Source organism: Larus michahellis, chromosome 3 (assembly GCF_964199755.1).
Source record: "Larus michahellis chromosome 3, bLarMic1.1, whole genome shotgun sequence".
Taxonomy (NCBI): Eukaryota; Metazoa; Chordata; class Aves; order Charadriiformes; family Laridae; genus Larus; species Larus michahellis.
Window position 1 is genome coordinate 127,817,281 of NC_133898.1, and position 27,120 is coordinate 127,844,400.

A 27,120-nucleotide genomic window follows, 5' to 3' on the forward strand; every position below is an offset into this window, starting at 1 on the left:
AATTGTTGTGGTTGGAGGGGACCTCTGGAGGTCATCTAGTCCAAACCCCCTGCTCAAGCAGGGCCACCTAGAGCCCGGTTGCCCAGGACCATGTCCAGGTGGCTTTTGAGTATCTCCAAGGACGGAGACTCCACAACCTCCCCAGGAAACCTGTGCCAGTGCTCAGTTGCCCGCACAGTAAAGTCTTTCCTGATGTTCTGAGGTGGCCTCCTGTGTTTCGGTGTGTGCCCATGGCCTCTGGTTCTGGCACTGGGCACCAGTGAACAGAGTCTGGCTCCATCCTCTTTGCCCTCTCCCTTCAGGTATGTATGTATGTTGATGAGATCCCTCCTGAGCCTTCTCTTATCCAGGAAAATCAGTTCCAGCTCTCAGTTTTTTCTCATAGGAGAAATGCTCCAGTCCCTTCATTGTCTTCATGGCCTTTCGTTGGACTCTATCCAGTATGCCCATGTCTCTCTTGGACTCCTGAAGGCTGGTCTTGCTAGTAAAGACTGAGGTGAAGAAGGCATTCAGTACGTCAGCCTTTTCCATGTTCTGTGTAACCAGCTCCCACATCTTGCTGAGCAACGGGCCCACATTTTCCCTAGTCTTCCTTTTGTCACCTATGTACCTATAGAAGCCCATCTTGTTGTCTTTGACATCCCTGGCCAGATTCAATTCCAGTTGGGCTCTGGCTTTCCTAACCTCATCCCTGTGTGCCTGGATAATGTCTCTGTGTTCCTCACTATCCGTGTCCTTGGTTTCACCCTCTCTATGCTGTTTCTTAAATTTTGCCAGTAGCTCCTCGTTCATCCATGCAGGCCTCCTGGGATTTTTGCCTAACTTCCTGATCATTGGGATGGACCGCTCTTGAGCTTGGAGGAGGTGATTCTTCAGTACCAGCCAGCTTTCTAGGGCCCTGTTTCTCCCCAAGCCTTATCCCATGGGACTCTACCAAGCAGGTGGAGGTCTTTGAAGAGGCCAAAGTCTGCTCTCCTGGAGTCCAAGGTTGTGAGCTTTCTACCCTCCTCCCTCCCCCTGGGATTCTGAACTCTGTCATCTCATGGTCACTGCAGCCAAGGCTGTCTTTGACCTTCACATCCCCAATGAACCATTGTTGGTAAGTACAGCGTCCAGCAAAGCACATCTCCTTGTTGGCTCCTCTGTCACTTGGAGGAGGAAGTTATCACTGCACTCCAGGAAATTCCTGGCTTGCTTATGCCCTGCTATGTTCTTCCTCCAGCAGATGCCAGGGTGGCTCAAGTCCCCCATGAGGACCAGGGCCTGCAAACATAAGACCGCTCCTATCTGCCTGGAGAAGACCTCATCCACTTGTTCTTCCTGGTTAGGCAGCCTGTAGCAGACACCCACTACAATGTCACCCATATTGGTCTTCTCTTTAATCCTTATCCATAAGATCTCAGTTGGATCATCATCCAGGCAGACCTCCATGCACTCCAGCTGTTCTCTCACATAAAGGGCAGCTCCCCATCGTATCTTCCTGACCTGTCCTTCTTAAAGAGCCTGTATCCCTCCACTGCAACACTCCGGTCATGGGAGCCATCCCACCACATTCTCCCTGATCCGAGCAAGATGATAGTCCCACAGATCTCTAACTCATCATGTGTAGTTCTCATGCAGCATGCATTCGTCTACACGCGCTTCAAAGACGCATCTCAGCACACTGATTTCCCAGAAGGGATTTTGAGTATTTCTCCATAATGGTGCCTTGTAGGCACTTCCTTGCTTGCATGCAATTGCTGGAGGTGACCTCGCTTAAACCCTGTTTTGTTGATTTTGTGATCCCTTTCGTCACATCACTCCAGGCCCTCTGCTTATCAGCCTTGTCCATCACTCCCTGACAGGGCTGCTGGTAACTGTTCCTCTCCAGTCAACTAGTTTAAAGCCCTCTTTACCGGGAGGATCATGTGCGATCATGTACATACACTCGGTGTGAATTTCAGTCCTCTAAAAAATCTGCTCTTTTTCCTGCTACTACCACCACACTCATTATTTTAATTATTATTTCTTAATATGTAGACGAAGGCTTCCATACCGTTGTGGTTTTACCCACCAGAGGGCGAGATGTCTTCATCTGCGGCCGCAGAGAGGCCTCCAGTGCCACGAAAGCAGAGCCTTCAGCGCTAGCTCTCCAGACAGGCTTAGGAAAAACTGCTCCCACTCAAGCAGGCATGCGGCCAACTCTGCAAAGAGATGCATTTCTGAGCGAGGGATGTGCTCTGCTGACGTCTCGCCATCCGTGTAAGTGACAGGGATTTCACCAGACGAGTTAGGCCAAAGTTTTAAGTTTCCGTGAAGTAAAAACTGGAGAGGAATGGGAGAAAATACCAAAAGAGAAAACCAGGGCTGTTAAACTTTTTTAACTAGACACAAAAACAGAGACTTGTGGTGTGCTAAGAAGAAACTGCTTGGTGATAGTGTTTTAGGGGACATATTTACTACATGCCCGTTGTTATCCGATATTACACACACAGATCCTTGATGCGTGAAAAAACAGAGATGGTTATTAGCAAAAAAGGGAACTGGCCTATCCAAAGCACATGAAGCCAAATGCAAGTAAAAGCGCTTCCAGGTGAGAGGCATTTTGTTTTGGTCATTTTGTGTGTCACCAGCCACAGAGGAGAGAATGCGAGAGAAGGTAATGATTTTTACTTCAAGCACCAGATATTGCAGCAGCTAGTCGCATCAGAAGAGGTTCTTTTACCCAACGGCAACCTTTATCTGGTCTTATCCTTGCAGCTCACTGATAACGTGGGCTAAGAGGCAGAGCACTACCAAACAGCTCTAAGTGAGATAGTTCCTTCTTTGTTCTGTTAACCAGCTGTTGACGATGGTCTCAGAGACTGGGTCAGGGGAAGAATTACTTCCCAGTGCTGCTCCTGTCAACTTCAGAGAGAGAAGTGGAGCCTTAAGAGCCCTGGAAAAAAAAAACCTGAACTGCCCAAAGTTTATGGCATTAAGCTGCCTGCTGTCTTAAATTCTGCAGCTGTTCCCAGTGATGGCTTATACTTTATCCTGTAGTTCTTTGCTTTGTTCTGGCTGAAGGTAAGACCTACTCTCAGTCCAAAGCAGTTCCTCTTGCTACGAAGTGAAGAGCACTAAACCCATTCCTTTGCAGTATCCCTTCTAACACACCTGAAACAAGCATTTGTCCCTTGGGGGCCAACAGGTGGGGTGGAAGAAAGGAAAAAATCCAAGCTCGTATCGCGTCAGAGAATCACAGAATGGTTCGGGTTGGAAGGGACCTTAAAGATCATCTAGTTCCAACCCCCCTGCCCTGGGCAGGGACACCTCCCACTAGACCAGGTTGCTCAAAGCCTCATCCAGCCTGGTCTTGAACACTTCCAGGGATGGGGTATTGACAACTTCCCTGAGCAACCTGTTCCAGTGCCTCACCACCCTTACCATAAAGAATTTCTTCCTGATATCCAACGTAAATCTACCGTCTTTCAGTTTGAGGTCGTTACCCCGTTACCTTCATCAAGGTGTCTGTTGGTCAGTTGGACAGATGCTGGCTACAATGACAAAGCAGTGTAGAAAGTGGTGTGGGAGAGCAGTCTGATCTCCGAATCCCTGAATATTTCACTAGATGTGTGGATGCTCGGGTAGCAATTTCAGCCTACTGCCAACAACCCTGGGCCTCTGAGTGTGTTTTAAGAGACCCATTGGAAGTAGCCCTTGGATCTCTCAGACCACAGATGGGGCATATTGAAACAACCATTCCTCTTGCATGAGGAGTCACAGGTTGGACTTTTATTGCTGCGTATTACAGTAGTGTATACACACATAATAGCACAGTCTTTCCTCTAAAATGCATAAGCTTTAAACAGATAAGAGATAGGAAATCTTGATAAACAGACTTCCTTTTCTCTTTCACAAATACAGAGTAGAGATGCAGGAAGCTAAAGAGGCTCGTCTTAACCTTGGCAAGTTGGACTTGCCTGTACAGAATTTGATGTCAAAGATGATGCTGAATCCAGATGTTCTGAGTTCCACTTCAATCCTTATTCCCCATTTCTCCTCTCTCCTGCTTTATGGTCACTATTCCTAAGAAAGCACCAGCTTCTGCTATGCCTCTCCTTAATCTTCCTTTCTTTATTCCCATCTCCCTTAAAACACCCAGGAGGAATGCACAGGGGCCACAGTCTTCTGATCCTGTCCCTGCGCATATCCAGAGCCTAAGATACTATTTTATGACCCTGGATAAATCCCCTGGCTCTAATTCCCCACTCACGCAAAGAGCAAGACAGCAGCACTCCTGCCCCACTGCAAGCTATGCACAGGGGCACTCTGCCGCACAGCCTTATTAAAAAGTTGTTGTCACTCTCCTAGAGGATGACCCATGGCCCATGGAGGCAAGTTTCTTTCTCTGAGGAAGGCTCTGGTTCTCGCTAAGTTCAAGAAACTTGCTAAACAGTGCTTGGATATCACAGCAGGAGAAATCAAAGAGAGTGCTTCGATCCCAGCACCTGCATCTGAGTCAGCAGCCATATTAGCAGCTCACTGTCTTTCAGATCCAGCTCTTTCAGCCTGGCTTGGCCTTCAATCTATTATTTTCCTTTCTAAGCTCATCAGACTCATTCTTTATCTCCCACCGGCTGGCTTTCTTCTCTCTCCCACACTGTGCTTAGACAGACAGTCTGGCTGCATTTCGCTCTGCTTGACTTCTGCTTACAAAACTCTCAGATCCTGCTGCCTGCCCTTGAATCGCAGCCTGGCATGTCTTGTGTACTCTTGATAAAGAGACCAAGGGAAAGACATACAAACCCCTGTTTTCTCCGTGGCGATTGGCTTGGCTTCCTTTTATCTCTTACATTTGGGAGTGACTTTTGCACAACCACCTTTTCCTTGATGGCCCTGCTGCTGCTTCTTTTTTTTTTCTGTTTCCTTCAGGAAGGGATAAAAATGGCATTTAAAAGAAATGAACTGTGGCAGTGCTACATATGAAAGAACGCTCTATTCACAGCTAATATACATAGTATATACATAATAAACCGTAACTCCGGTTAAAATGTTCTGAGCACTCCAGCTATGGATTTGGTCCTCCATGGCTACTCCTCTCCCTAGGCACAGCTGCAGGCACGACTCACAAAAGGCGGCCCAGATGCCACGACCCGTTTTGGAGATTTTAACAGGACAGACACAGCCCAGCTGTGCCTAGGGAGTGAGGGCCTGCCAGAGGCACTACCGAGTTGACGCTGTGGGATGCTGAAAGGCCTCGGATGGGCGTGAGGGGGAGGAGGAACATGGCGGCGGGCTGCCTTGGAGCAGGCGGAAACGCGCTTAAATCCGTAAGAAAGCAGGATTAACGCTTCCCACCCCTCCCGAGACTGCTTCCTTTCCACACTGCGGGAACGAGGGCATCCTAGGCCCTCCCTTCCCAGCCTGCCGGGGGCGTCCCGGCCGCCCCGGCCCCCGCCCCGCGGCCCGGACAGGCCCCACCAGCCGCGCTCCCACCCTCAAGTTGCCACGGCAACAGCTCCCCGTCGCTCCCCGCGCCTGCGCGGATCCGCGCCCTGCCCCAGTGCGCATGCGGAGCCCGCCTTCGAGCGCCTGCGCACCGGGCGAGCCGGCGGTTGCCCTGGAGACGGCGTCGCCGGGGCCCGCGGAGGGAGCGCCTCCGCCGCCATGAGCTCGGAGCCGTGGCCGGGCCTGCCCTTCCTCCCAGGCTGCGCCTTCAGGGATCTCATGGTGAGCGTAGCCGTCCTCCCGAGGACTCCCTGCCCCCATTTCCCCCGGGACACCCCCCAGCCCCGGCCTGACCTGGCCTAGCACAAACCCCCCTGAGAATCCCCCCTCTACACCCGCCACCTGCTCTAGGGTCCTGTCAGTGACATGCGACCTGTCCGGCTCCCCCCTTGAACGAACCGCCAGGGAACGTGGTTCTCCCTCAGACCCTCCCCTAACTCCCCAGGAGACCTAGTACCCCGAAACTCACATAATATTCCCCCAGGGGACATGTTACCCCACGAACCCATCCCGAGGGAACAAACGATTCCCTCAGACCACTCTCTCATTCCCCCAAGAGGTCTGTTACCTCCCAAATTCACCTAATATCCCTGAGGCGACTTGATATCCTGGGAACCCATGTCCTCAGAACCCACATCCTGGGAACCTTCAAACCCTTTAAACTCACCAAACACCCTTCAGGGGACCTGGTGCCCTTTGAAGTGACCCCCAAGGGACCTGGTGCCCTGTAAACTCACTTGATGCTCCCCAGCAGATCTAATTCACACTGAACTCTCCCCCAGGGGACTTGGTGTTTCCCAATGCCAACAAATATCTGCTGAACTCATTTCTGGAGACCTGAACTCTCTGCACCCACCTGGTACCCCCTGACCCCACCCACAGCAGACCTGGCACTCCCTAAGTTCTCCCAATGTAATTTAAAGTCTGTTCCCAGGGGACCAGGTATCCCTGAGCCCAGCCTTCAGGGGACTTGGTACTCTTAATCTTGTCCCCAAGGAACTCATTGCAACCACCTGATAACCCCTGAAATTGTCATGATAGCTTTGGAGAGTTAGGTTCCCCCAGCCTCATTTGAGACACCAAAAGCTTTCCCTATAACTGCAGAACTACTATCTGCAAACCCATCCCATGAAGATCCAGTACCCCTGAATCCATCCAATAGTTCCCCTGCCAGTTCATGTGGTACCTCAAGGGAAGAAATATCCCCATATTCACTTTGCAGTCTTGAAACCTGATTCCCCCAGGGAAACTCCTGTTTCTCTGAACCATCTCAGTTTTCCCAAAGAGATGTGTTCTCAACCTCTACTCATTCTGATACTGCCCTGAACCAGGACCCTTAAGCACACCTGATATCCCCTCAACTGACTTGATATACTCAGGAGAACCAACACTGTCCTGGACCCACCCACCACCCTTAGTGGGACAGTTACACCCTGAAGTCACCAATCTCCTGAATACTCTCCTGATACCTCCTCCTGCAAAGCTCTGATAGTTCCACAGATGGTCTCCCAATATTGCAGGGAGAAATGAATCCTTGATAGTCCATACGGAACTAATGGTCTGGAACCTGAGAACATGAAAGTCTTCAGAGAACTGGTATCCTTCCACAGAACTGATACCCCCACAGCCTCCAGGTTCCTGCCAAGGAAGAGAGACACTCTCAGCTTCTCCCAGGTTCCTTGGAAGAAGTAGTGTCGTCCTCATCCTCCACACTTGAATTGATACCTAGATGAGGAAGCAAGCTGTCCTTTTCCCCATTCCCAATGGCCCCCACATTGAGGATCTGGTAACACCAAGTCCTTGCAATATCATCTTGAGGAAGCAGTACCACAGATGAGAACTGATACCCGCTGAGTTCCTTCCAGTACTGTTTCAGAGCAGCTGACAGCTCCGCCCTTCCTTCTCCCTGGGGAACTAATATCTTGGGTCTTGACACCATTGCTCAACTTCAACTCAATGCTACTAGTGTCAATTAGAGAACCCAGTACCCTGACTGCTTCCCTCAGAAGCAACGCTCCCAGACTTTTGTAGCGAACAGGTAGTCCAGGGCATGCCTTATATTTCCCTGAAGCTTAGTATCTTTAAGAACAGGCTCCTCAGTTTCCATAAGGCTCCGTATTCTGAATGAGGTCCCTTCTTCCACCTGCTCCCTGCCAGTACATCCAAGTTGCCTGGTCATCGGGCAAACAGGGCCCCGGTATGCTCTGGTATTGTAGGATAAAGAATCTCATGTACTTGCATGTGAACATTTGTCACGGGACATGTTCTACTGCAAAAGAAAGACATACCTTGGGACAGTACTCCTTGTCCTTGATATTCCCATTGAAAACTGACACCTGCAGTACAAGCACCTCTCTGTCTTCCTGATATGTCCCCTAGATTGTACAGAAAAGACAACCTCTTACCAGTACGGTCTACCCTTTGGCAAATCTTCTCAAGTGATGGTAAGCCCTGCTGCAGGTCAGCCCACTCTGCTCTTCCCATATCACTCACAGAGCCTCTTAACTTCCTGGGACACAGACTTCATACTTATTTGACGTTTCAATGGAAATGCTTATTCTCCCAAATGAGGAAAGCTTCCCTTTCATCTCCTGCCACCACAATGCTCATGATATTTTGAGAGGAGTCTAGAGTACTTCCTAGATACCCTTGTGATAGAAATTTCTATAGCTCTTGTTTGCTCCTCAGATGGAGTGGGGAAGAACCTCTAAAGGATTTTAACAACACTGAAGGGATCTAGTGCTCCCTTAGGAAGATACTGTCCTATGTTTCTTAAACCAGTGGTGGTATTGTCACTAATTCCTGTTGGACAGACTTGTTCTTGACATGATGTGCTCTTGACAAGGACTGTGTCATGATGGGCTTTGGTAAACCCAGTCCGGATCATTCTGGATGCTTTTTTGAGAGCCCAGTTTTCTCTGTTTTCCTAAATAGGACCCTCTCTTTTCCTTATTCTGCTTTTGTGTGGATTAGGATTACCCAAGGATAAATTGTCACTGTAGCAGTTTTAGTGGTGTCTTCCAGCATGAACAGTCAAACTGTTTTCTAAGTCAGTGACAACTGAGTTCTTCAACAGGAAGTAGAGTCATTTACTCATAACGAATGCTCCTAATCATGCAGTAATAAAAGTTATCTCAGAATTATTTTAACAATAGTATTTCCTCAATATAATTTATAACATCTTGGAAATCTGCAATGCAAATTTCTGCCCCTAGCAAAATATTATTCCCTCTATCAGTAAAATCCTGCCTGCTTTAGTCAAGTGAATGCTTGTACTGACTTCAGCAGTGCTGTGTGTATGTAAGAAACACCCACGGGACTTAGCAAAGCAGATCGTTATTTTAGAGTAACTTGAAGTGTTGGTAATGTTTTAAGGAGATGTGGACTCCAGAATTGGTTTTGCAGTGTTCCTCAGGATGAGCCCTAGTGGGTGCCAGCAACCCACTTTGCCTCAATTTTCCAGTCTATAAAATGGGCATCAGGATACTTGTTTCTCAAGTGAATGCTAAGGAGTGCTGAAGAAAATCTCTGTGTTCAAATAAGATAGTATTGTCATTGCTTAGTGTTCAAGTGACAGAGGAACAGAGCCACTGGGAGGGGGAATGGCGTTTGTATGAAGAGGTATAGGCTTGGCAAAAAGAAAGACTTAATTCAGTGGAACTTCTTCAGATATGGACTGGCAGCAACTGAGATTAGGAGTCTACTTTCTGGGTTTTCCCTTTTAAATTTACATTAGTCACCTGATACTGTGAGATGTTATTGGCATCCATGCTCACTTGGGAGACCCTATCAACTTTGGGAGTCTTATGAATTTATGAGGTGTTTTCTTTAGGCAACGGTGGTCCCTTAAAAGCCTGTGCACTTCTGACAAACACTGATATTGCCCAATTTAAAGACAAACTTCCTGGTTCTCCTTGAATATTTTTCCCACAGCTTTCCCTTGGTATTTATTTAACAGAAGGAAATGGCAGTTCTGTGGCAGGGCTAATGTTTATAAGACATTCCATTAACATGTCTCCAGTAAGCTCTCTTGTTTTCACCTGAACCTGTTTTCCTAACTGCTCCGTCCACAGCATTGCAAGATCTGTAGTACCAGTTTAAAGAGAAAACAGGCAACTATGTGAAATTCAAGTGGGGCCTTGAAGGTATAAATAAGATTAGAGGCTTAACCATGAGGGGTGAAGGAGGGGGTGGAGACGTGGTTCATATGCTTGATGTTGGACAGATTGCAAGTCTGGGTCTGTAAAAGGAGATGAAGCTTGTTCCTTCAGCGCTAGAAATGCGTACAACTCTGTTTTACTTGGCAAAAGTCAAGGTAAAGTCAGGGATTTTATTATCAGGGACTCACCATTTCTCCTGCTTTCTACGGAGCATTAAGTGTTGAAAGCCCAGTGGGAGCAGCCAGGCACGTGTTATTTCAAATGCTTTCAGGGTTGCAGGCTGGGTACCAGGCGTGATGGATTGAACAGCAAGTTGAGTAGCTTGGTGTCACTCAAGTCTGATCCTAATCTTCAGTAGTGAAGAACGGGACTGGGCTGACAGAGATCAGGTCCTTTTCACTGACATTTTCTTGTTGTGTGTCCTTAAGCAAAGCAAGGACCTTCCTGTGCCATCTGGATAATTATTTAGCTTGAAGAATGGCTCAGTAGCTGGCATCAAGCAGACAGCAAAGATAGATGAAAGGCTCCAAGAAGCTCAAAACCAAGGTTAAACCAACAAAAGAAAAAATAGCAGGCGAATCCTATAGCCAACAGTATACAGTACTCCCACAAATAGAATTCTTCTTGTCTTATAAGGTCTTACACTGTGGTAGAATAGAATAGAATAGAATAGAATAGAATAGAATAGAATAGAATAGAATAGAATAGAATAGAATAGAATAGAATAGAATAGAATAGAATAGAATAGAATAGAATAGAATAGAATATTTCAGCTGGAAGGGACTTACAATGACCATCTAGTCCAACTGCCTGCGTGACCCTTGCATAGACTGTGGAGAGAGATGATGAAACAGCTAATGTCCTTTGATACGTTTCATAACTGCAGTGCTGTGAGCATGACACACCTTGATTTAGCTCAGCGAAGAAAACCCTGTGGATATCATCCCCAGGAGAGGGTTAACAAAATAAATAGTGATGGAAAACACAGAAGGTGTACAAGGTGTAATAGTCAAGGGAGGACTGTAAGGCAAGGACAGGTCCCATGGTGCTCTGTACTGTCATAACACAGAGTAGGGAACAAAGAGTTTGTCAGATAAATACTAGGGCAGATAAAGTGCTGTCACCCCATTCTGGGCACTGAGAATGGTGGCAATAGGGAAAGTAAGCCATTTATGCTCTTGGGGAATCTCTGTCAGCGCTAGGATTTGAGTTCACTCTGATGCTTTCTTCCTCCAGCCACTCACTGTTTTTTCAGCCTTCTTGATCTAAAGTAAAATCTGTAAAATCAGTAAAATTTGATTGTAAATAACTACTGCAGTAGGTTCTAATAAAATGCTGGGGGGGGCGGGGATTCTGGATATTACTCCTTTTTACTGTTTTTCTGTGCTTTCAGTAGCCGTATCTACTAAGTGCATGCAGTATTTTAACAGCTGGATTTCCTTCCACAGAAAACATCTTTTCATCGGTCCCAGACACTGGGCTACAAAAATGGATTTGCCTTTTCTCGGCTGCCAACAGTGGGGATTGGCGGGGAGCGACTGTATGTGAATCAGCTTTCTCAAGCTGAATTAGATGAATTATCCAACGTGAGACCCACGCTGACCTATGGGCAAGCCAAGCAGGCTCCACCTTCAGGCTTCATTCCAGCACACGTGGCTTTTGACAAAAAGGTATAAAGAAGCTTATTCCAGGAATATCGCTGGCCAAGTTCGGAGACATAAACAGTCAGCTCCAGGGTTCATGGGACAGCGTACAGCAGTTTTCAGATGCCATAGCCCTTAGTCAGAGACAGCTGAACCCCAGACTGAAAGAGGCTTTCTTTACTCGGGAGGAGGATTATAATACGTAAACGATGTAAGACATTCCCCACAAGTTACACTAGAGCATTTCCAGCAGGCGCTGGAAAAGAGGTTTGATTAACTCTGAAAAGCTTCAGTTTATAACCATTGCCCTGTAAACCACAGCCTGGCCTTCTGTGTTTCCAAAACTATATTGAGATTGTAACTGAGTTTAAACTGTAAAGGACAGTCTGCAATGGGGACCTTGTGGTCTATCTATTTGTGCTTGTGTTTGTCATCACAGCGTGTTACAGCCTGTGTTGCTCCATTAGTGCTTTCTGCGTTATATCTTGGTGATTGTATCAGACTAGAAGGTGGCTGTGTGTCCGCTTGGAGCAGCCCTGAGTTGACCCTTGATTTTTCCATGTGCCAGCGGCAGAGGCTGGAAGCTGGCGAGTGCAGCCGCAGCCGCGGACAGAGCAGTCGCTGTGGAGCGTGCGAGGCTCAGCAGATCTGAGCACATGCAGGGGTTTGGAAAGGCAGCCAACCCTCACCCCATCTGTGAGACAGTCTGGGGAACAGATGTGCCATGTTAATTACTGAGGCTATTCCTTCGGAGTAATGTAGATGTTGCTGTTTAATCTGCCAGATACTTCTCTGCCCCTTCATTCAAGCCAGAGTAGCAGCAGGAGCCCCAGTGCTGCTGGGGGAAATCATGGACCCTTTTGAAGCACTTTTGCTGGATAGTAGGGACTTGCTGCCTTTATCATCACTTGATTACCTAGGCCTGTGGGCTGATGTAGGCTGGGCATGCAAGGCCTGATTGGTCTGCAAAGCTGACGATAGTAAAGTCATGTACATCAGAAAACTAGATTATTGTCAGTAACCAAGCCCTTGGCAGTAGGTGAAATAGCGGGTGATCAAGGAGGAGCAGGGAAAAGGCTGTATTTTTTCCCCCGTCTCAAGACTACCAAATTTGTAAAAGGCAGGTTTTGATAAAAGCCCTCACGATGCCTCTGCCATCGGTCACAGATTAGGCTGCAGCTGGCTTTGATGATTTTATAGATTATAATCCCGTAATTTTGCATTGCCAAAGCATATAACAAATAAATTATTTGTCTTAGTAAACTAATGATGGTGTTCAAATTGTTCCTCTCTTTCTCCCTTTGGGATATTGCCCCTTCGGCAGATTTTGAAGTTTGATGCCTATTTCCAGGAAGATGTTCCTCTTTCCGCAGAAGAGCATTACCGGATCCGCCAAGTGTGTATCTATTACTATTTGGAAGATGACAGCATGTCTGTCATAGAGCCTGTTGTGCAGAACTCTGGTCTTCCTCAAGGCAAACTTATCAGACGCCACCGGGTGCCCAAGAATGACCATGGGGATCATTACCACTGGAAAGATCTGAATCGGGGCATGAACATCACCATGTATGGCAGGACGTACCGCATAGTCGACTGTGACCCCTTCACACAGGTGTGTTGCTTTTATGGACAACACTGACACAAAGAATCCCAGGAGTTATAGGGGGACAGACTTCTTAGAGTCCAGTAGTCTGCATCTGTAGCTTTCACAATATGGTTGCTCGAAATCTTTCATTTTGCTTCTTGTGAAGGCTTCTTTCTTCAGATTAACGGGGAGTTCAAGGTATGATATTTGCTGTGGGCATATAAATTGCTCAGTATTTTTGCCGCAGGACTGCTGGGATCCCATCCTTTGTCATCAGGACTTCTCCTTACAATGCAAATTCTAAGTTCATTTCCGTGTATACAACAGTTTAATTGCTTAGAGTCCAGATGAAACATTGTGCATGCATAAGAGGAAAATTACTGATCCTAAGTCTATTCTGATTTCATACTTCTCTGTTAAGAATAGGGGAAGGGAATGCAGTCAGTAACTCTGCACCCATCTACAGCCAAGCCACAGGAGCAGTCATGATCTGTGGGTTGAGAATCGTGGTATGAACTGACCTTTCTAAGAGAGTTTACTCATTGCCTGCTTTTCTATTTCTGGCTATTTCTGTACCAGTAAATGAAATAATAACAACCCAATAACAAATAATAAAAAATACTAGTATAATGGTATCCTGTTAGGTTGTCCCCGGTATAATCTCAGCCTTGGTTGACTACTATTCTTCCAAGCAATTCCCAGGAGCAGTTCAGCAGATAGAATGCTCCAGGGACCATTCCAGATAGGTGAGTTATGTGCAGCCAATCTGTCCTGGAGGCTGAGAGAGTTTAGATGCAGGCGGTTCCTTGCCAATTGTCCTGAACGCCCAGGAATGTTCCCAAGCATGTGTAATATATTGGTATATATGTGGGTGTTGAGAACGTGTGGGGCCAGCTCTGCTGGTCAGTCAGTTGACATCAAATAAAGAGCTGGTTCTCATGTTAATTTTGGTTGGTTGACGGAAAACATGAAATGAGCTACATGGGTCTACATCTCAAGGCCATCATTAACTGGCATCCTCCAGACAAGAAAATAGTGAGTCTGGAAATGTGAACCTGCCTTGTGAGTCTTCAGGGTGATCTCACATGCCTGGTGGAGGTGTTTGCATAGGTTCTTCCTGGGCTGAATGTTTTCACGGGCCACTTCCCAAGGCCAAAAAGGGAAGAAGTCCATTGACTGAGAATTTTGGGTCACTGATGTGAGTACACAAGTAATACCCTAGAGTTTGTTGATGCATCCGAGGTAAGCAAAAAATCTCTTTATAAACAAACAGATTGTCCTCTTTCTGTGGGAAAAGTACTCCTCCTGAAAGACAGACTGAAGGTGCCACTCTGGCACATATCCTCATGGCCTGAAGGGCCTTGGTAGGCGTGTTATGGGTAACACTAACTTCCACAGTCTGACATAATGGGGTCTGACATATAGGTCTCTTGCAAAATCAGACTGACTACATCCACAGTTATGCACTAATCTAATCTTTTTTGTTCACGCGAAAGAGGCCAACAGTTATCCTCTATTTAAGGCCAAGGAAAACTGTGCTCAAGTAAAGTCTGAGTTAAGATTCTGAGGACAGGACTGCGCTAAGTGATTAAAGGGTGAACAAAGTTTAAACAGAAACATCTTGGTCATCTTCTGTTGTATTTCCTATTGCAGTAGAACTAATACTCCTGCAGCCTGGTGGTCTGTGAGGAATGAATTGCAGTGTTCTGTCAACGCTCATCTCAGCTCACCTGTAATCTCTAATTATCTCTTACCTTCAGAACTCACGGCAGCATTAATACCTTAGATGACCTTCCTAGGTGTTCCTGGAGAGCCAAGGAATTGAACTGAACCCTCCAGAGGAAATGGTTTTTGATCCTTACACTGAACTGCATCGGATGCCTGCGCGCAAGTACGTCACACCATCAGATTTTGACCAACTCAAACAGTTTCTGACTTACGACAAGCAGGTGAGAGAACTGGTAGTGATGACCCACGTTACAGACTATAAGTGTTATTGAAACCCGAGTTTTGTGATTCTAAAAAATCTCAGTCCACTGAACAAAGTCCTATTTTTCTCCTTTCTTGGCTTTTGTAAGAAACAAAATCTTTTATCTTTTTACTGGGCTTTATGCCTTGTGAGCAGCTTCTCTTTGGATTGCAGAGCCTATGCTCTAGATCCTCCATCTTTCTCTTGCTTTCTGTTGGGGTGAGATAAGCCACCTGCCGCAGGAAGTTAGCAGATAGGGCCAGATGCAGTTCTAATACGAACGGACATGGTGCATCCACTCCTCTCTTCCCCCAAAACATTGATGCCAGGTGCCAGAGTGGACAATTTCAGACAAACACAAATGCCACTTGCTCTGACTGAATTCTCCCTGTGCACACAGTTGACTAACACTCTCCTGCCTGCTCCTCTGGATCCTCTTCATCTAGCAACAATGTAAGAAACCATATAGTCTACATCTATACTAGAAAATAAAACAGTCCCAGGACATGACCTGAGTTCTGCATATTGTTCCTGGCCATCAGCTAGGTGTTAGTTAGCACAGGTCAGGATCGTATCCAGTTGCCATTTTGGATATGGTCCCCCGTTTAGAGGGGAGGAGACGGTTTTGCTGTGTGGATGCAAGCTGGGCCATTCCTGCCATTTTACCGCCAGTTTAGCCTTGGTGACTCAACTCTGCACTGGGCCAACTCTGCCTGCAACAGCCATTGGGCTGCCTGTTTCGGAGCTGTACCTTGGGGAACTCTTATAGAAACATAGAATGGCTTGGGTTGGAAGGGGACCTTAAAGAACATCTAATTTCAACAGCCCTGCCCTGGGCAGGGACACCTCCCACTAGACCAGTTTGCTCTTAAGCATTGCAGTGTGAAGAGTTTTATTTCTGTGGCATTACAAGATAATATTTCCACTCGGCAGAAATAAGATGGGGTCTGCAGTGAATGCAGCCTACCCAGGACTTCCGAGTGCTTTCCCCTCTGCCTTCCTCAGCATGAGAGTAGTAACAAATTGGCCGTGAAACCTCTAAGAGGTTTAAAAGTCAAAACAAGATTCTGTCTTGCTGTGTTAAATTTAATTTTAAAAATCACTTCCCTTTGGAATACTTCTCTACTTATTCCTGGGCAATTGTTTTCTGCTACTTTTTCTTCATTCCCTCCCCCATTTTTCCTCATGCTTCCTGAACTAAGTATCATGCCTTAGCATAGAATCATAGAATCATAGGGTTGGAAGGGACCTCTGGAGATCATCTAGTCCAACCCCCCTGCCAGAGCAGGGTCACCTAGAGCAGGTTACACAGGAACATGTCCAGGCGGGTTTTGAATGTCTCCAGAGTTGGAGACTCCACCACCTCTCTGGGCAGCCTGTTCCAGTGCTCTGCCACCCTCAGGGTAAAGAAGTTCCTCCTCATGTTTAGGCGGAACTTCCTATGTTCAAGTTTGTGCCCATTGCCTCTTGTCCTGTCCCCGGGCACCACTGAAAAGAGCCTGGCCCCATCCTCCTGACACCCACCCTTTAAGTATTTATAAGTGTTGATAAGGTCACCCCTCAGACGTCTTTTTTCCAGACTGAAGAGACCCAAATCCCTCGGCCTTTCCTCATAAGAGAGGTGTTCCAGTCCCCTAATCATCTTTGTAGCCCTCTGCTGCACCCTTTCCAGCAGTTCCCTGTCCCTCTTGAACCGGGGAGCCCAGAACTGGACACAGTACTCCAGGTGCGGCCTCACCAAGGCAGAGTAGAGGGGGAGGATGACCTCCCTTGACCTGCTGGCCACGCTCTTCTTGATGCACCCCAGGATGCCATTGGCCTTCTTGGCCACAAGGGCACATTGCTGACTCATGGTCATCCTGTTGTCCACCAGGACTCCCAGGTCTCTTTCCACAGAGCTGCTCTCCAGCAGGTCAGCACCCAACCTGTACTGGTGCTAGGGGTTGTTCCTTCCCAGGTGCAGCACCCTACACTTGCCCTTGTTGAACTTCATAAGGTTTCTCTCTGCCCAGATCTCCAACCTGTCCAGGTCTCTCTGTATGGCGGCACAGCCTTCCGGTGTGTCAGCCACCCCACCCAGCTTGGTGTCATCAGCAAACTTGCTGAGGGTGCACTCTATCCCCTCATCCAGGTCATTGATGAATATGTTGAAGAGGACTGGACCCAGTACTGACCCCTGGGGAACACCACTCGTCACTGGTCTCCAACTAGACTCTGTGCCCCTAATCACAACCCTCTGAGCTCTATCTTTCAACCAGTTTTCTATCCACCCCACTGTCCATTCATCTAACCCACACTTCCTAAGCTTCCCTATGAGGATGCTGTGGGAGACCGTGTCAAACGCCTTGCTTAAGTCAAGGTAGACCACATCTACCGCCCTCCCCTCATCTATCCATCTAGTCATGCCATCGTAGAAGGCTATCAGATTAGTCAGACATGATTTCCCCTTGGTGAATCCATGCTGAGTACTTCTGATAGCTTTCCTTTCCTCCACGTGCCTCGAGATGACACCCAGAACGAGCTGTTCCATCATCTTTCCAGGGATGGAGGTGAGGCTGACCGGCCTGTAGTTCCCCGGCTCCTCCTTCTTGCCTTTCTTGAAGACTGGAGTGACATTGGCTTTCCTCCAGTCCCCAGGCACCTCGCCTGTTCTCCAGGACTTTTCAAAGATGATGGAGAGCGGCCCAGCAATGACTTCTGCCAGCTCCCTCAGCACTCTCGGGTGCATCCCATCAGGGCCCATGGACTTGTGAATATCTAGATGATCTAATTGGTCCCTCACTCGCTCCTCCTCAACCCAAGGGAAGTCGTCTTCTTTCCCTGTTACTTTATTCAATGCCTGGGACTCCTGAGGGCTGGGCCGAGCAGAAAAGACCGAAGCAAAGAAGGCATTCAGTAACTCTGCCTTCTCCACATCCTCCGTCACCATGACTCCTGCCTCATTCAGCAGTGGGCCTACAACTTCTCTGGTCTTCCTTTTGCTTCCAATATACTTGTAGAAGCTCTTTTTGTTGTGCTTGAACAGCATAAGCTGTTCTCTCTCATTTGCTGCTTTCAAGGTAAGCCAGGCCTGTCCAGCTCTCCAGACCCCTGCTGCCCTTCACACTGCTGCCTCAGTAGCCCATTCCTTCCAGTACCCACAGTACAAAGGCTTGGTTCTTCTGTCGCTGGCAGAGAAGTTTGCTGAGATGCCTCCAATCACCCAACCCATTTCAACCCACTTTGTTTGGCCAAAGCATTAGTAATTCTAATCCATGGTTTGTTTTCTCTGTCTCTTTTTTTCTCCACTCTAGGTCCTCCGCTTCTATGCCATGTGGGATGACACTGACAACATGTTTGGTGAGAATCGGCCTTATATCATCCATTACTACTTGGCAGATGACACAGTGGAGGTTCGGGAAGTCTACAAGCAAAATGATGGTAGAGACCCCTTCCCAATACTGATAAAACGCCAACGCTTGCCCAAAACCTTCATGGAGAAGAAAAGTAAGTTTAGATTGGCCAGCAAATCTGACTATGCTAAAGTACCTTGGTGGGTAGACACATATGTGGTGGCTGTCTCAGAGGTATCACTGAGTCTGGAGAATTTTTGCTGAGAACAACGACTCCCCAAGTGTCGTTGGTTTCTGGCCAAAGAAAAGTTCTTTAAATGATCACTAAATTCTTTATCTTTTGGGAAACAGTGGCAGTACTGCAGTGCCAACAGCTTGCTATAGTATCCCTTTTCACCAGGAAATGCTAACATCTACCTGATTGATTTATTTTTCGTTTTGCTCTCTTGTCCTTAGAGACCTTCCCAAGCTGTGTGCTGGAGATCTCTGATCAGGAGGTGCTTGAGTGGTACACAGCTAAGGATTTTGCTGTCGGCAAATCTACCACCCTCCTTGGACGCACCTTCTTCATCTATGATTGCGATGAGTTCACACGAAACTTCTATCGTGACAAATTTGGCATCACAGACTTCCAGCCAGTGGAAATAAAGAAGAAACCACTTGAGGAAGTTCCACAGGTACTGCAAACAATTTCTCAAAGAGGGGGATGAAAGGATACAGTAGGTATACGCTTTTAGAGTAAAGTATAGTTTCAGCTCAGTAAGAACCTATAGTAAACAAGTTCAGCTTAAAGAAAAGAGCAAATAACTTGAAAAAGACAAGGCAAGAATGGTCATAATCGATATTAAAGTGAAAGTCCTCTGAAACTGTTGATTTCTGATGCTGTAAAGGCCAAAGCACTTGTTAATAGTGATAGAAAGATCTCTGGTTATGTCTATAGTAGAAAATTAAACAGTGTCAGGGTTTGGTTTTGGCTCGGAAGCCAACAGGCACAGTCTGGCTGCACTCATACTACTAGTCTCCCTCACCCTCCAAAACAGGGTTGCCAGGCCCAAACTGCCTACTGGGGATGGTCACAGCCCTTGTTACCTCCCAAACTGAGCGTAGGAATGGTTTGAAGAGCTAGCTGGCCTGGACCACAAAAGCAATGGATATTAGGTTAACAGTGTAACCATATAGATTGTTGAGTTTCTGTTTACAGGAAGGTTTAGTTATTAGCATAGCCATAGTCTCTTTATTCCAAGAAATTACTTGGCTTTCTGAATTTCAGATTTTCTTAATTCTCTTAATTATTTTCTATAAATGAGGGGTCCAACACATAGCCAGGCTAGTAGCATCTCTGCTGGGCAGGATTTCACAGCTATTGCTATCTGGTGACAGAAGATTTCTGATAAGCTGTCTTGCAAACATTGTCTTGTTCTTAGTTTCAGCTGCTTATGCTTGATATCTCCTCTGCACGCAGGTAATTCCTCCCTATAATGGTTTTGGCTTCCTTGAAGACTCTCTTCAAAACTGCTTTTCTCTGCTTCCGAAGCCTCCCCGGAAAGATATAATTAAGATGCTAGAGAATCACCACAAGGTGCTGCGATACCAGGTGGCCCTGGTAAGTGCTTTCCTTGATAGTATAGTGCCAGTTCATGTTGTCGAGTCAGGATGGGAGGAACAGCCTGCTCAGACAAGGCTGTTAGCAAATTCTCCTCTGTGCTGGTGAGAAAAGAGAGTTCCCCAACCCAACACGAGTGCCCCTCGGGGGATGCCGTTGGGTTATTGCGTACTTGCTGTGACAATTAGTAGCACACAAAGGTAGGAAAAAAAAAACCACAAAAAAAAAACAAGGCCAGAAAGTACAAACCAGACATGCTATAAAACCACAGCCATTTATGGAAAAACTCCCACTGACATCAGCACGTGACAGATGGCCCTAACTGAAACAGCATTGCAACTGGGCACTGCGCCTCTGCCTGCCTTCAACCGCCGCCACAAGCGTCAGCTTGCTTTCTCTCTGCTGCCGGCTCCCAGCACCTTGTCCTTCTCCAGGCTAGTCCTGGCCACAGCAGCCAGCCAGGGGCTGTGCTAGCAGAGCAGCCACGTGCCAGCGGAGAAGCCAGGGAGTCCACGGGGATGGTGCTTTCCACCCACGGCAACGGCATTCAGGCCCTGGCCTTTGTGCCAGCTTTACAGTTGGTTTATGCAAGGAGCCGCTGGCACGTCCAGCCGTAGCGATGGCATTTCCTGTGCTGCCTGGTGCCTGCCCTCTCCAAACACTCAGGGTGAATAAGGGCTGATTTCTTTTTCCTATTGTGCAGGAGTTCCTAAAGGTCACAGCTGACGAGTTCAGATCCACTTAATTTTAAACTAAGCAAGTAAAGCCACTGATGTGTCAGGGGAGTGTCTTCCTGTGACTAAGAGCTGGCATGCTCTCAGGCACCCATTATAATGAAAAATATAACTTTAATACTAAATTTTACAGCCAGTCTCTCTCTGTGATGAATCATTCCATATAGGATATTCCTTTCTCTTGGGTTACTCAGCCTGTGGAAACATTGAATATGTTTGGCCACTGCAGCCCAGATTCTGCTTCTGTTAGCCTGGCGAGAGCAAGTAACCTTTGAAATTCAGATACTTAACGCTGTCTAGGGCTTTGTTACGCTACGTCAGCGTATCTGTAGCTTTTGGCCTACATCAAGCGCTTTGTTTAGTCAGTTCTAAAGAAAGCTATGAACTCTGAGGTGCTTATGAGTGGGTTACTAGGTGCTCCTAAGCACCCCAGGAAAGAAAAACCTGGTTGAAATGTTCTTTTCCAAAGCCACTCCCTTTCCTCCAGGAATCACCAAACCCCGAGGACAGAAAACGTCGTTTCATCCTCTCTTATTTCCTCTCCAATGACATGATCAGCATCTATGAACCCCCAGTCCGTAACTCTGGCATCATTGGAGGCAAATACTTGGGAAAGACAAGAGTTGCCAAACCAGGCTCTACTGCAGACAATGCCATGTACTATGAGCCCTCTGACCTCACCATCGGTTCTACAATTGAAGGTAAAATCCAGCCTGGATTGATAATACTCTCTGAGCGTTGGTTTTCAGTGCCTGCTCTGGTATGTCATTTATTGCACGGACAGTGCATGTACTTTTCTTCCCTTGAAAGATCTGTTCCTTCTGGCTCTCATCACATTTGAGTTTCCAGACCACCAGCTGGTGTACATTGATATAACTCTGTTATTGTCACGTTTGGACCCTTGACATAATTAGGAGAAGAGCTAAGTTTTCCATCGTATGTGTTCAGTTTACATTTTCAGACCAGCCAGGATTCAGAGGCTTAAAGCTATGCCAGATGACTACCAGCAGCAAAGGCCATAAATCTACCCTGTAAGGAAAATAAATGTAATACTGAAATATTTAGAAACACACCAGTGCTAATGGGGGAGTCGTAGGCCCAAGCATGGGGCTTTTGCTCTCAGCAGCTGCTTTTCTTGCAGCAAAACTCCCTTTGAGTCAGTGAAACTATTCTCAAGGACGGAAACAAATAGCAGAGCTCGCACAAACTTGAGCCCAGCCAGAAGAGAGAATCTGTGGTCTCTCTTGGATGATGAAGTGACTTACCCATGCTGAAAAGCAAGTAACTCTGCTTTCTTTAATGCCTCTTCCCCAGTGTTTGGCCACAGGTTTGTTATCACTGATGCTGATGAGTATGTGCTTAATTATATGGAGAGCAACGCGGAGAGTTTCCCTGCGGCCACACTGCAGTCCCTGAGGGATCATTTTCGCCCACGGCAGGTGGTAAAGGAGACTGCCAACAGGTAGGCTTCAAAGAATGGTGTTGTGGAGCTAAATAAGACTCAGGGTTGACATCTAAGGGCGTTTCCAGCAGCCTCCATGGGCTCCAGCCCATACCTAATGCCTGCTCAGCTGGTTATTCAGCTCCAAGAGCCTGTGTTTGGACACATACAGAGGGGGTCAACAGTGTACAATGTAATGTACGGCTGCTGATGATCCAAAACCCTTGTGGGACAGCTCTGGCTCAGCAGCAGAGATACTTTTGGCTAGAAGTCATCTTTTCCCAAAAGACAGCAGTTAACTGTAACAGATGCTGCTAACAGTATCTGTGTGAGCCACTTCAGAGTCGTAGGCTCAGGTTGGTGGAGCCTTTTTTTTTTTTTTCCATTTGCTCTGGCTGTGCTTATCAGCCCATCAGAACCCAGACCAATTCCTCTTTTTTAGCTGTCTGGACCTGTTTTGTGTGACCCAGTAACAACCCTATTACCTCTCATGACACTTTAGAGTCAGATAGTATCATGGTAGTTCAGGGGCTCTGGTTGAAATTGGAGTTGCATACAGTTCCTGGGACTGTATGGAGCGCACAAGGAAACGCTCCTTGTTCCAGAGCACTTGCAGACAAAAGGGGCATGGGGGAAATGTCCTGCAAAGGGAAAATAGTTTACCTAATGCTCCAAGATGAAGACTGAGCTTCACCTCCAAGTTCAAGCAGGGACGAGCTTGCCATAAATACCAAGCACCCCAGAAGCCTGCTGCCTATTCAGAAATACAGTCTGGTTAGCCATGGTGGGCAGCCAGTACCCAAGTGTCACAGTAAAGCTGCCAGAAGTAGCTTTTACATGGAGTCCCGTTCTTCCTTTCTTCTACAGTGACATCGCCACGATTGGGACCAGCAAGCAGGGACTGGATGAATTAATTAGGCAGGTTCAGGAAGAACTGAAGCTCCATAAGTCCTTGAACAACAAGAACATTCGTGAGGCGTTTCTTCAGTGCAACAAGGATGGTTCTGGCATGCTGGACAAAGCCAAATTTTTAGCCCTTTGTGACAGCTTGGGTGTGCCAACCAAAGCCTTTCTGGTTAACAAGGTCAGAAGGAAGGGGTGCTCTGCATATTGAATTCCTCTCTTATAGTTCTTCCAAAAGATTTCTTCTAGAAACCAACCCTAGCCAGGCGAGAACGAAAGCTGCTCTACCCTACAAAGGGGAACAGCTTCAAGAAAAGGGCAAGAGAGCCCCAATTCAGAAAGGCCTCTGAGCTGTTGGACTGACCCCGTGTCTTAAAGGAGGAGATAATAATTGCTGTCCTCTAAGTAAAGGGAAGAAATGTTACCCAGGTTGCCCCCAAAATGAGCAGCCTAGTGTTTGGCTACGCTGTTATGCGGAATCTGAAAATGCCTGCTGGCCCAGGGCTGAGAGATGAGCAGAAGAGGTTGTATATCATGATAGAGACCAGGCATAGGCTACTGCAGAGCTATGGAGTATCTGTCATGACTTAAGCACACCTGGGCTTGAGTCGAGATGACACTGAGGTGCTTTAGGGGTCAGCCTTAGGAAAGCTTAGACACATTCTGGATTTAACAGCAACTGAATTGAAGATTTGAGAACTAAGTATTGTACCAAAAAATAATAATCACATAGAAATCAGAGTCATAACCACTTGGTTAACACAACTAAAACGTAGGCTTGCTGGGCACTCTGAGCATTAGCACATGGAGATCACAGTCTGCATAGCAGAGAACGTGAGGGAAACTGAAGAGGAAAAAACTCCTGAAATGGGGATGGAGGATCCTTTCAGGAATATGACTGGCAAGGATGCTTTCTTAGCATAATGTGATACGCAGTAGATTAGTGGCCAATAAAGGCAGACTCAGAGTTTAAAGAAATCTAGAAACCAGAGGGAGTATTTCCCCTGCTAAAAAAAAACCAAAACCCACAACATGAGCACCGATATAGGCTGGGCAGTGACTGGCTTGAGAGCAGCCCTGAAGAAAAGGACTTGGGGGTGCTGGTGGACGAGAGGCTCCACATGAGCTGTCAGTGTGCACTAGCAGCCCAGAAAGCCAATCGTATCCTGGGCTGCATCAGGAGAAGCGTGGCCAGCAGGTCAAGGGAGGTGATTCTCCCCCTCTACTCCACTCTCGTGAGACCCCACCTGGAGTACTGCGTCCAATTCTGGAGCCCCTATTACAAGAAAGATATGGGCGTGCTGGAATGTGTCCAGAGAAGGGCCACGAGGATGATCAGAGGATTGGAGCACCTCTCCTATGAGGACAGACTGAGAGAGTTGGGGTTGTTCAGTCTGGAGGCTCCGAGGAGACCTTCTAGTGGCCTACCAGTATCTTAAGGGGGCCTACAAGAAAGCTGGTGAGGGACTTTCTAGGACGTCGGGTAACGGTAGGACTAGAGGGAATGGATCAAAACTAGAGATGGGTCGATTCAGACTGGACGTTAGGAAGAAGTTCTTCACCATGAGGGTGGTGAGACACTGGAACAGGTTGCCCAGAGGGGTGGTGGAAGCCCCATCCCTGGAAGTTTTTAAGGCCAGGCTGGACAGGACTCTGAGCAACCTGATCTAGTGGGAGGTGTCCCTGCCCATGGCAGGGGGGTTGGAACTAGATGATCTTTAAGGTCCCTTCCAACCCTAACAATTCTATGATTCTATGATTTTCTAAACCAGCCAACAGTAAGCATCACAGCTGTGGTTAGAAAGGTGCACAGGCAGGCTATTTATGTCTCTGAATGTGCGCTGAAAAAAGGCCTTTGATGGGCACCCAGGGATTATGCTGTATTAGAGTTCATCGGAGACCACTCTGCCCTGAGGAATTTACAACATGGTGACAGTCCTTCCTGTTCCTGCGCCGAGAATGGGAGATGAAGTGACGTGCCCAAGAGCATGTGGGGAACCTGTGGCAATTGAGGCTGAACCCCCGTGTTTGAATCCCCACCTACTCACTAAAAGCATCCCTTTTCTCTCTTTAAATCTTAATAATAGTTTGCTTGGAGCCCTCAGAATTGTGGCAGTGCTATTTATGAAACATATGGCAGATGATAGTTAACTACTGTCTGGATTGGCGAGGAGCACAGCTGTCAGTCACACAAGAGCAACCCTAGTAAATCTGTCTCCAAGCGACAAGGGGAAGAAGAATCCTTTCAAAGAACTGTGATATTAGACCTTTTCCATCTCCCTGGGTGTCAGAAGGAGATTAGTTATGCAATTAAAGAAACAAAACCCCTCTTTCTTCCCCTTAAACATACAAAGGCTATAGCTCTGTAACACAACGCAGGGTCAGGCACGGATACCACAGCCGGCTCATTAGCATGGCTGCGGCTGAGCTCGATTATCTGTGCCTCCACTTTATGCCATGTGCACACACCAAAGTGACACCACTGACCGGTAACTGTTCAGATACGCTGCCCCCGTCCCACTTTTGGCAGGGATTTCTCTGGGGTTTCTGAAAGATTTGCCGTGGCTTATGTCAGTCTGTGGCCATGCTTCGGGTTTTTTGTGGATCTATTGCCACTGTGGTGATACTCAGAAAGCAATCAGGATTAAACTCAAACACTTTAATTCTTCTCCTTGCATAGATTAGTGTCACCTATAAGCATTCAAGCTTATCTGTGATTCAGGGCTACTGACGTGGTAGGCTCTTCCACACATGGGAATCAGATCTCCTCTGTCACACAAGGAGTACTTCTGGGCACTTTCCCCTAAAAAAAAATATTTGTAGCTTCTTCCAACTCTTTATGGTGTTTGTTTGTTGTTTTTTTCCCCCAGCTGATTGACCTGTGTTCTTGTGAAGACAAGATAAACTACCACGACTTCCTTAGAGCCTTCCCCTCGTGATCTTCACCCAGAAGTTGAAGCACGAGACCAGCAATAAAATTCTTAGCTGAGTTGACTTGAAGACATTGTACCTCAAAAAGGATGCTCTAGTTTTCACCTTTGCTTCATTCGTTCTCTCCCTCCCTTCCTTCCCAGCTAATTTCGTGCTCACTTCTGTTAACCTTTATTCCTTCCTAACCTCTACCTGCCCTTTTAGTCATCACCAAACTCAACCTCACAACTGCCGGATATTGAAATGAAACTCCCGGCAATAAAAAATGCAGAGAACCAAAGCCAAGTTCTCCTGTTGATCTCTCAACTTTTTAATGCACTACAGCAAGCCTTGCTAGAGCTAAAGCCCTCTAAAGCCTGGAGTGATAACCACTTTAGATTTCTCTTACAGAGTCGAAAGCCACCTTTCACCTTCAAGCAGCGAAGACTGCCACTTTAAATTGTTATTTGCATTGCGAGAAGATCTAAGAGCCCTGCCACGGACCACGATAAACTCACGCTTGCTAGTCTGAATGTAAGCAAGTCATGCATGGCTGCTATAAAAGTGTTAATAAATCTGCTTTAAAGAGAAGTACTTCGATGTCTGGAATAGCCATGGATTAAACTAAGGGGAAAAAACCCCACAAAACTGTGATTCTGGGTTTACTTGAAAGGGAGTGGTGAGTTTAGCTGTCGCATAGCTATGGAGATAGCAGGGGTCTGTACACAAATTGCTGGCAGCAGCTATACATTTTTTAATCAAAAAGGTTGGGAGGATGGTTTTAGGGCTGAGATATTATCTAAACCCATCTTATGCAACCTGTCACCTTACCAGACAGGTCCAGTGAAAAGGGAAAACTAGCGATTGGCGCAGCAATAGAGTTAGGACACTCGGGCTCTACTTAGAATTACATTTCTCATCTCTGCATGAAGGTAAAGGTGGCAGGGACCTTCTCACCCCAGATAACACCTGCCAGGTGTTGCCATTGAGCACGCATGAAAGGCAGCTACCATGCACGCAGCAGAGAACAAAGCTCTTTGGAAGAAAACGCTGATTTAAATCAGCTTTTGTGCTGTGGATTCCCACTTCCCCTCAGAGAGCTGAGAGTCTCCACATGACAGCTCCCTCCTGCCTGCTCCGAAAGGTCACCACTGTTCTTCCCCTCTGGGCCCGTTTTGTGCTGCTGCTCACTCCGACCAAGAATCGTTACGGCTCTCTCTGGTCCACCTGGGATCTCAAAGCATGGCTTGGCACTGCACAAGGTGCCTTCCATGCAGCTGCTGACAAAGGCGAACTTCTAAAGGCCACCGTAATCAGCTTTTCCAGAGCCCCAGAACTTAAGAGATGAAATTACTGGAGCTGTAGGCTGTG

At 47.1% G+C, this 27,120-nt stretch overlaps 1 protein-coding gene across 2 annotated transcripts; it reads left to right on the plus strand.

Moving 5' to 3' along the window:
• Positions 1-5,532: 5,532 nt before the first annotated feature.
• On the plus strand, positions 5,533-26,391 carry EFHC1 (EF-hand domain containing 1). Of its 2 annotated transcripts, XM_074582081.1 has the most exons (11): positions 5,569-5,691; positions 11,078-11,299; positions 12,597-12,884; positions 14,657-14,806; positions 18,120-18,312; positions 18,615-18,835; positions 19,621-19,761; positions 20,983-21,196; positions 21,810-21,957; positions 22,804-23,020; positions 25,710-26,332. In XM_074582081.1, the coding sequence occupies exons 1-11, from the start codon at positions 5,629-5,631 to the stop codon at positions 25,776-25,778; spliced, it is 1,926 nt and encodes a 641-aa protein (XP_074438182.1). In that variant the 5' UTR covers positions 5,569-5,628; the 3' UTR covers positions 25,779-26,332. The 2 variants fall into 2 exon arrangements, with proteins under 2 accessions (XP_074438183.1, XP_074438182.1); XM_074582082.1 differs by lacking the exon at positions 22,804-23,020 and having other exon boundaries at positions 5,533-5,691; positions 25,710-26,391.
• Positions 26,392-27,120: the final 729 nt, after the last annotated feature.

What these genes read in the sequence shown, in the direction of transcription:
- EFHC1 (XM_074582081.1), top strand. Translation starts at nt 5,629, where the DNA reads ATGAGCTCGGAGCCGTGGCCGGGCCTGCCCTTCCTCCCAGGCTGCGCC. An exon ending in ACTGTGACCCCTTCACACAG is followed by an intron (nt 12,885 to 14,656) that starts GTGTGTTGCTTT and finishes TGACCTTCCTAG; the next exon opens with GTGTTCCTGGAGAGCCAAGG. An exon ending in TTCTGACTTACGACAAGCAG is followed by an intron (nt 14,807 to 18,119) that starts GTGAGAGAACTG and finishes TCTCCACTCTAG; the next exon opens with GTCCTCCGCTTCTATGCCAT.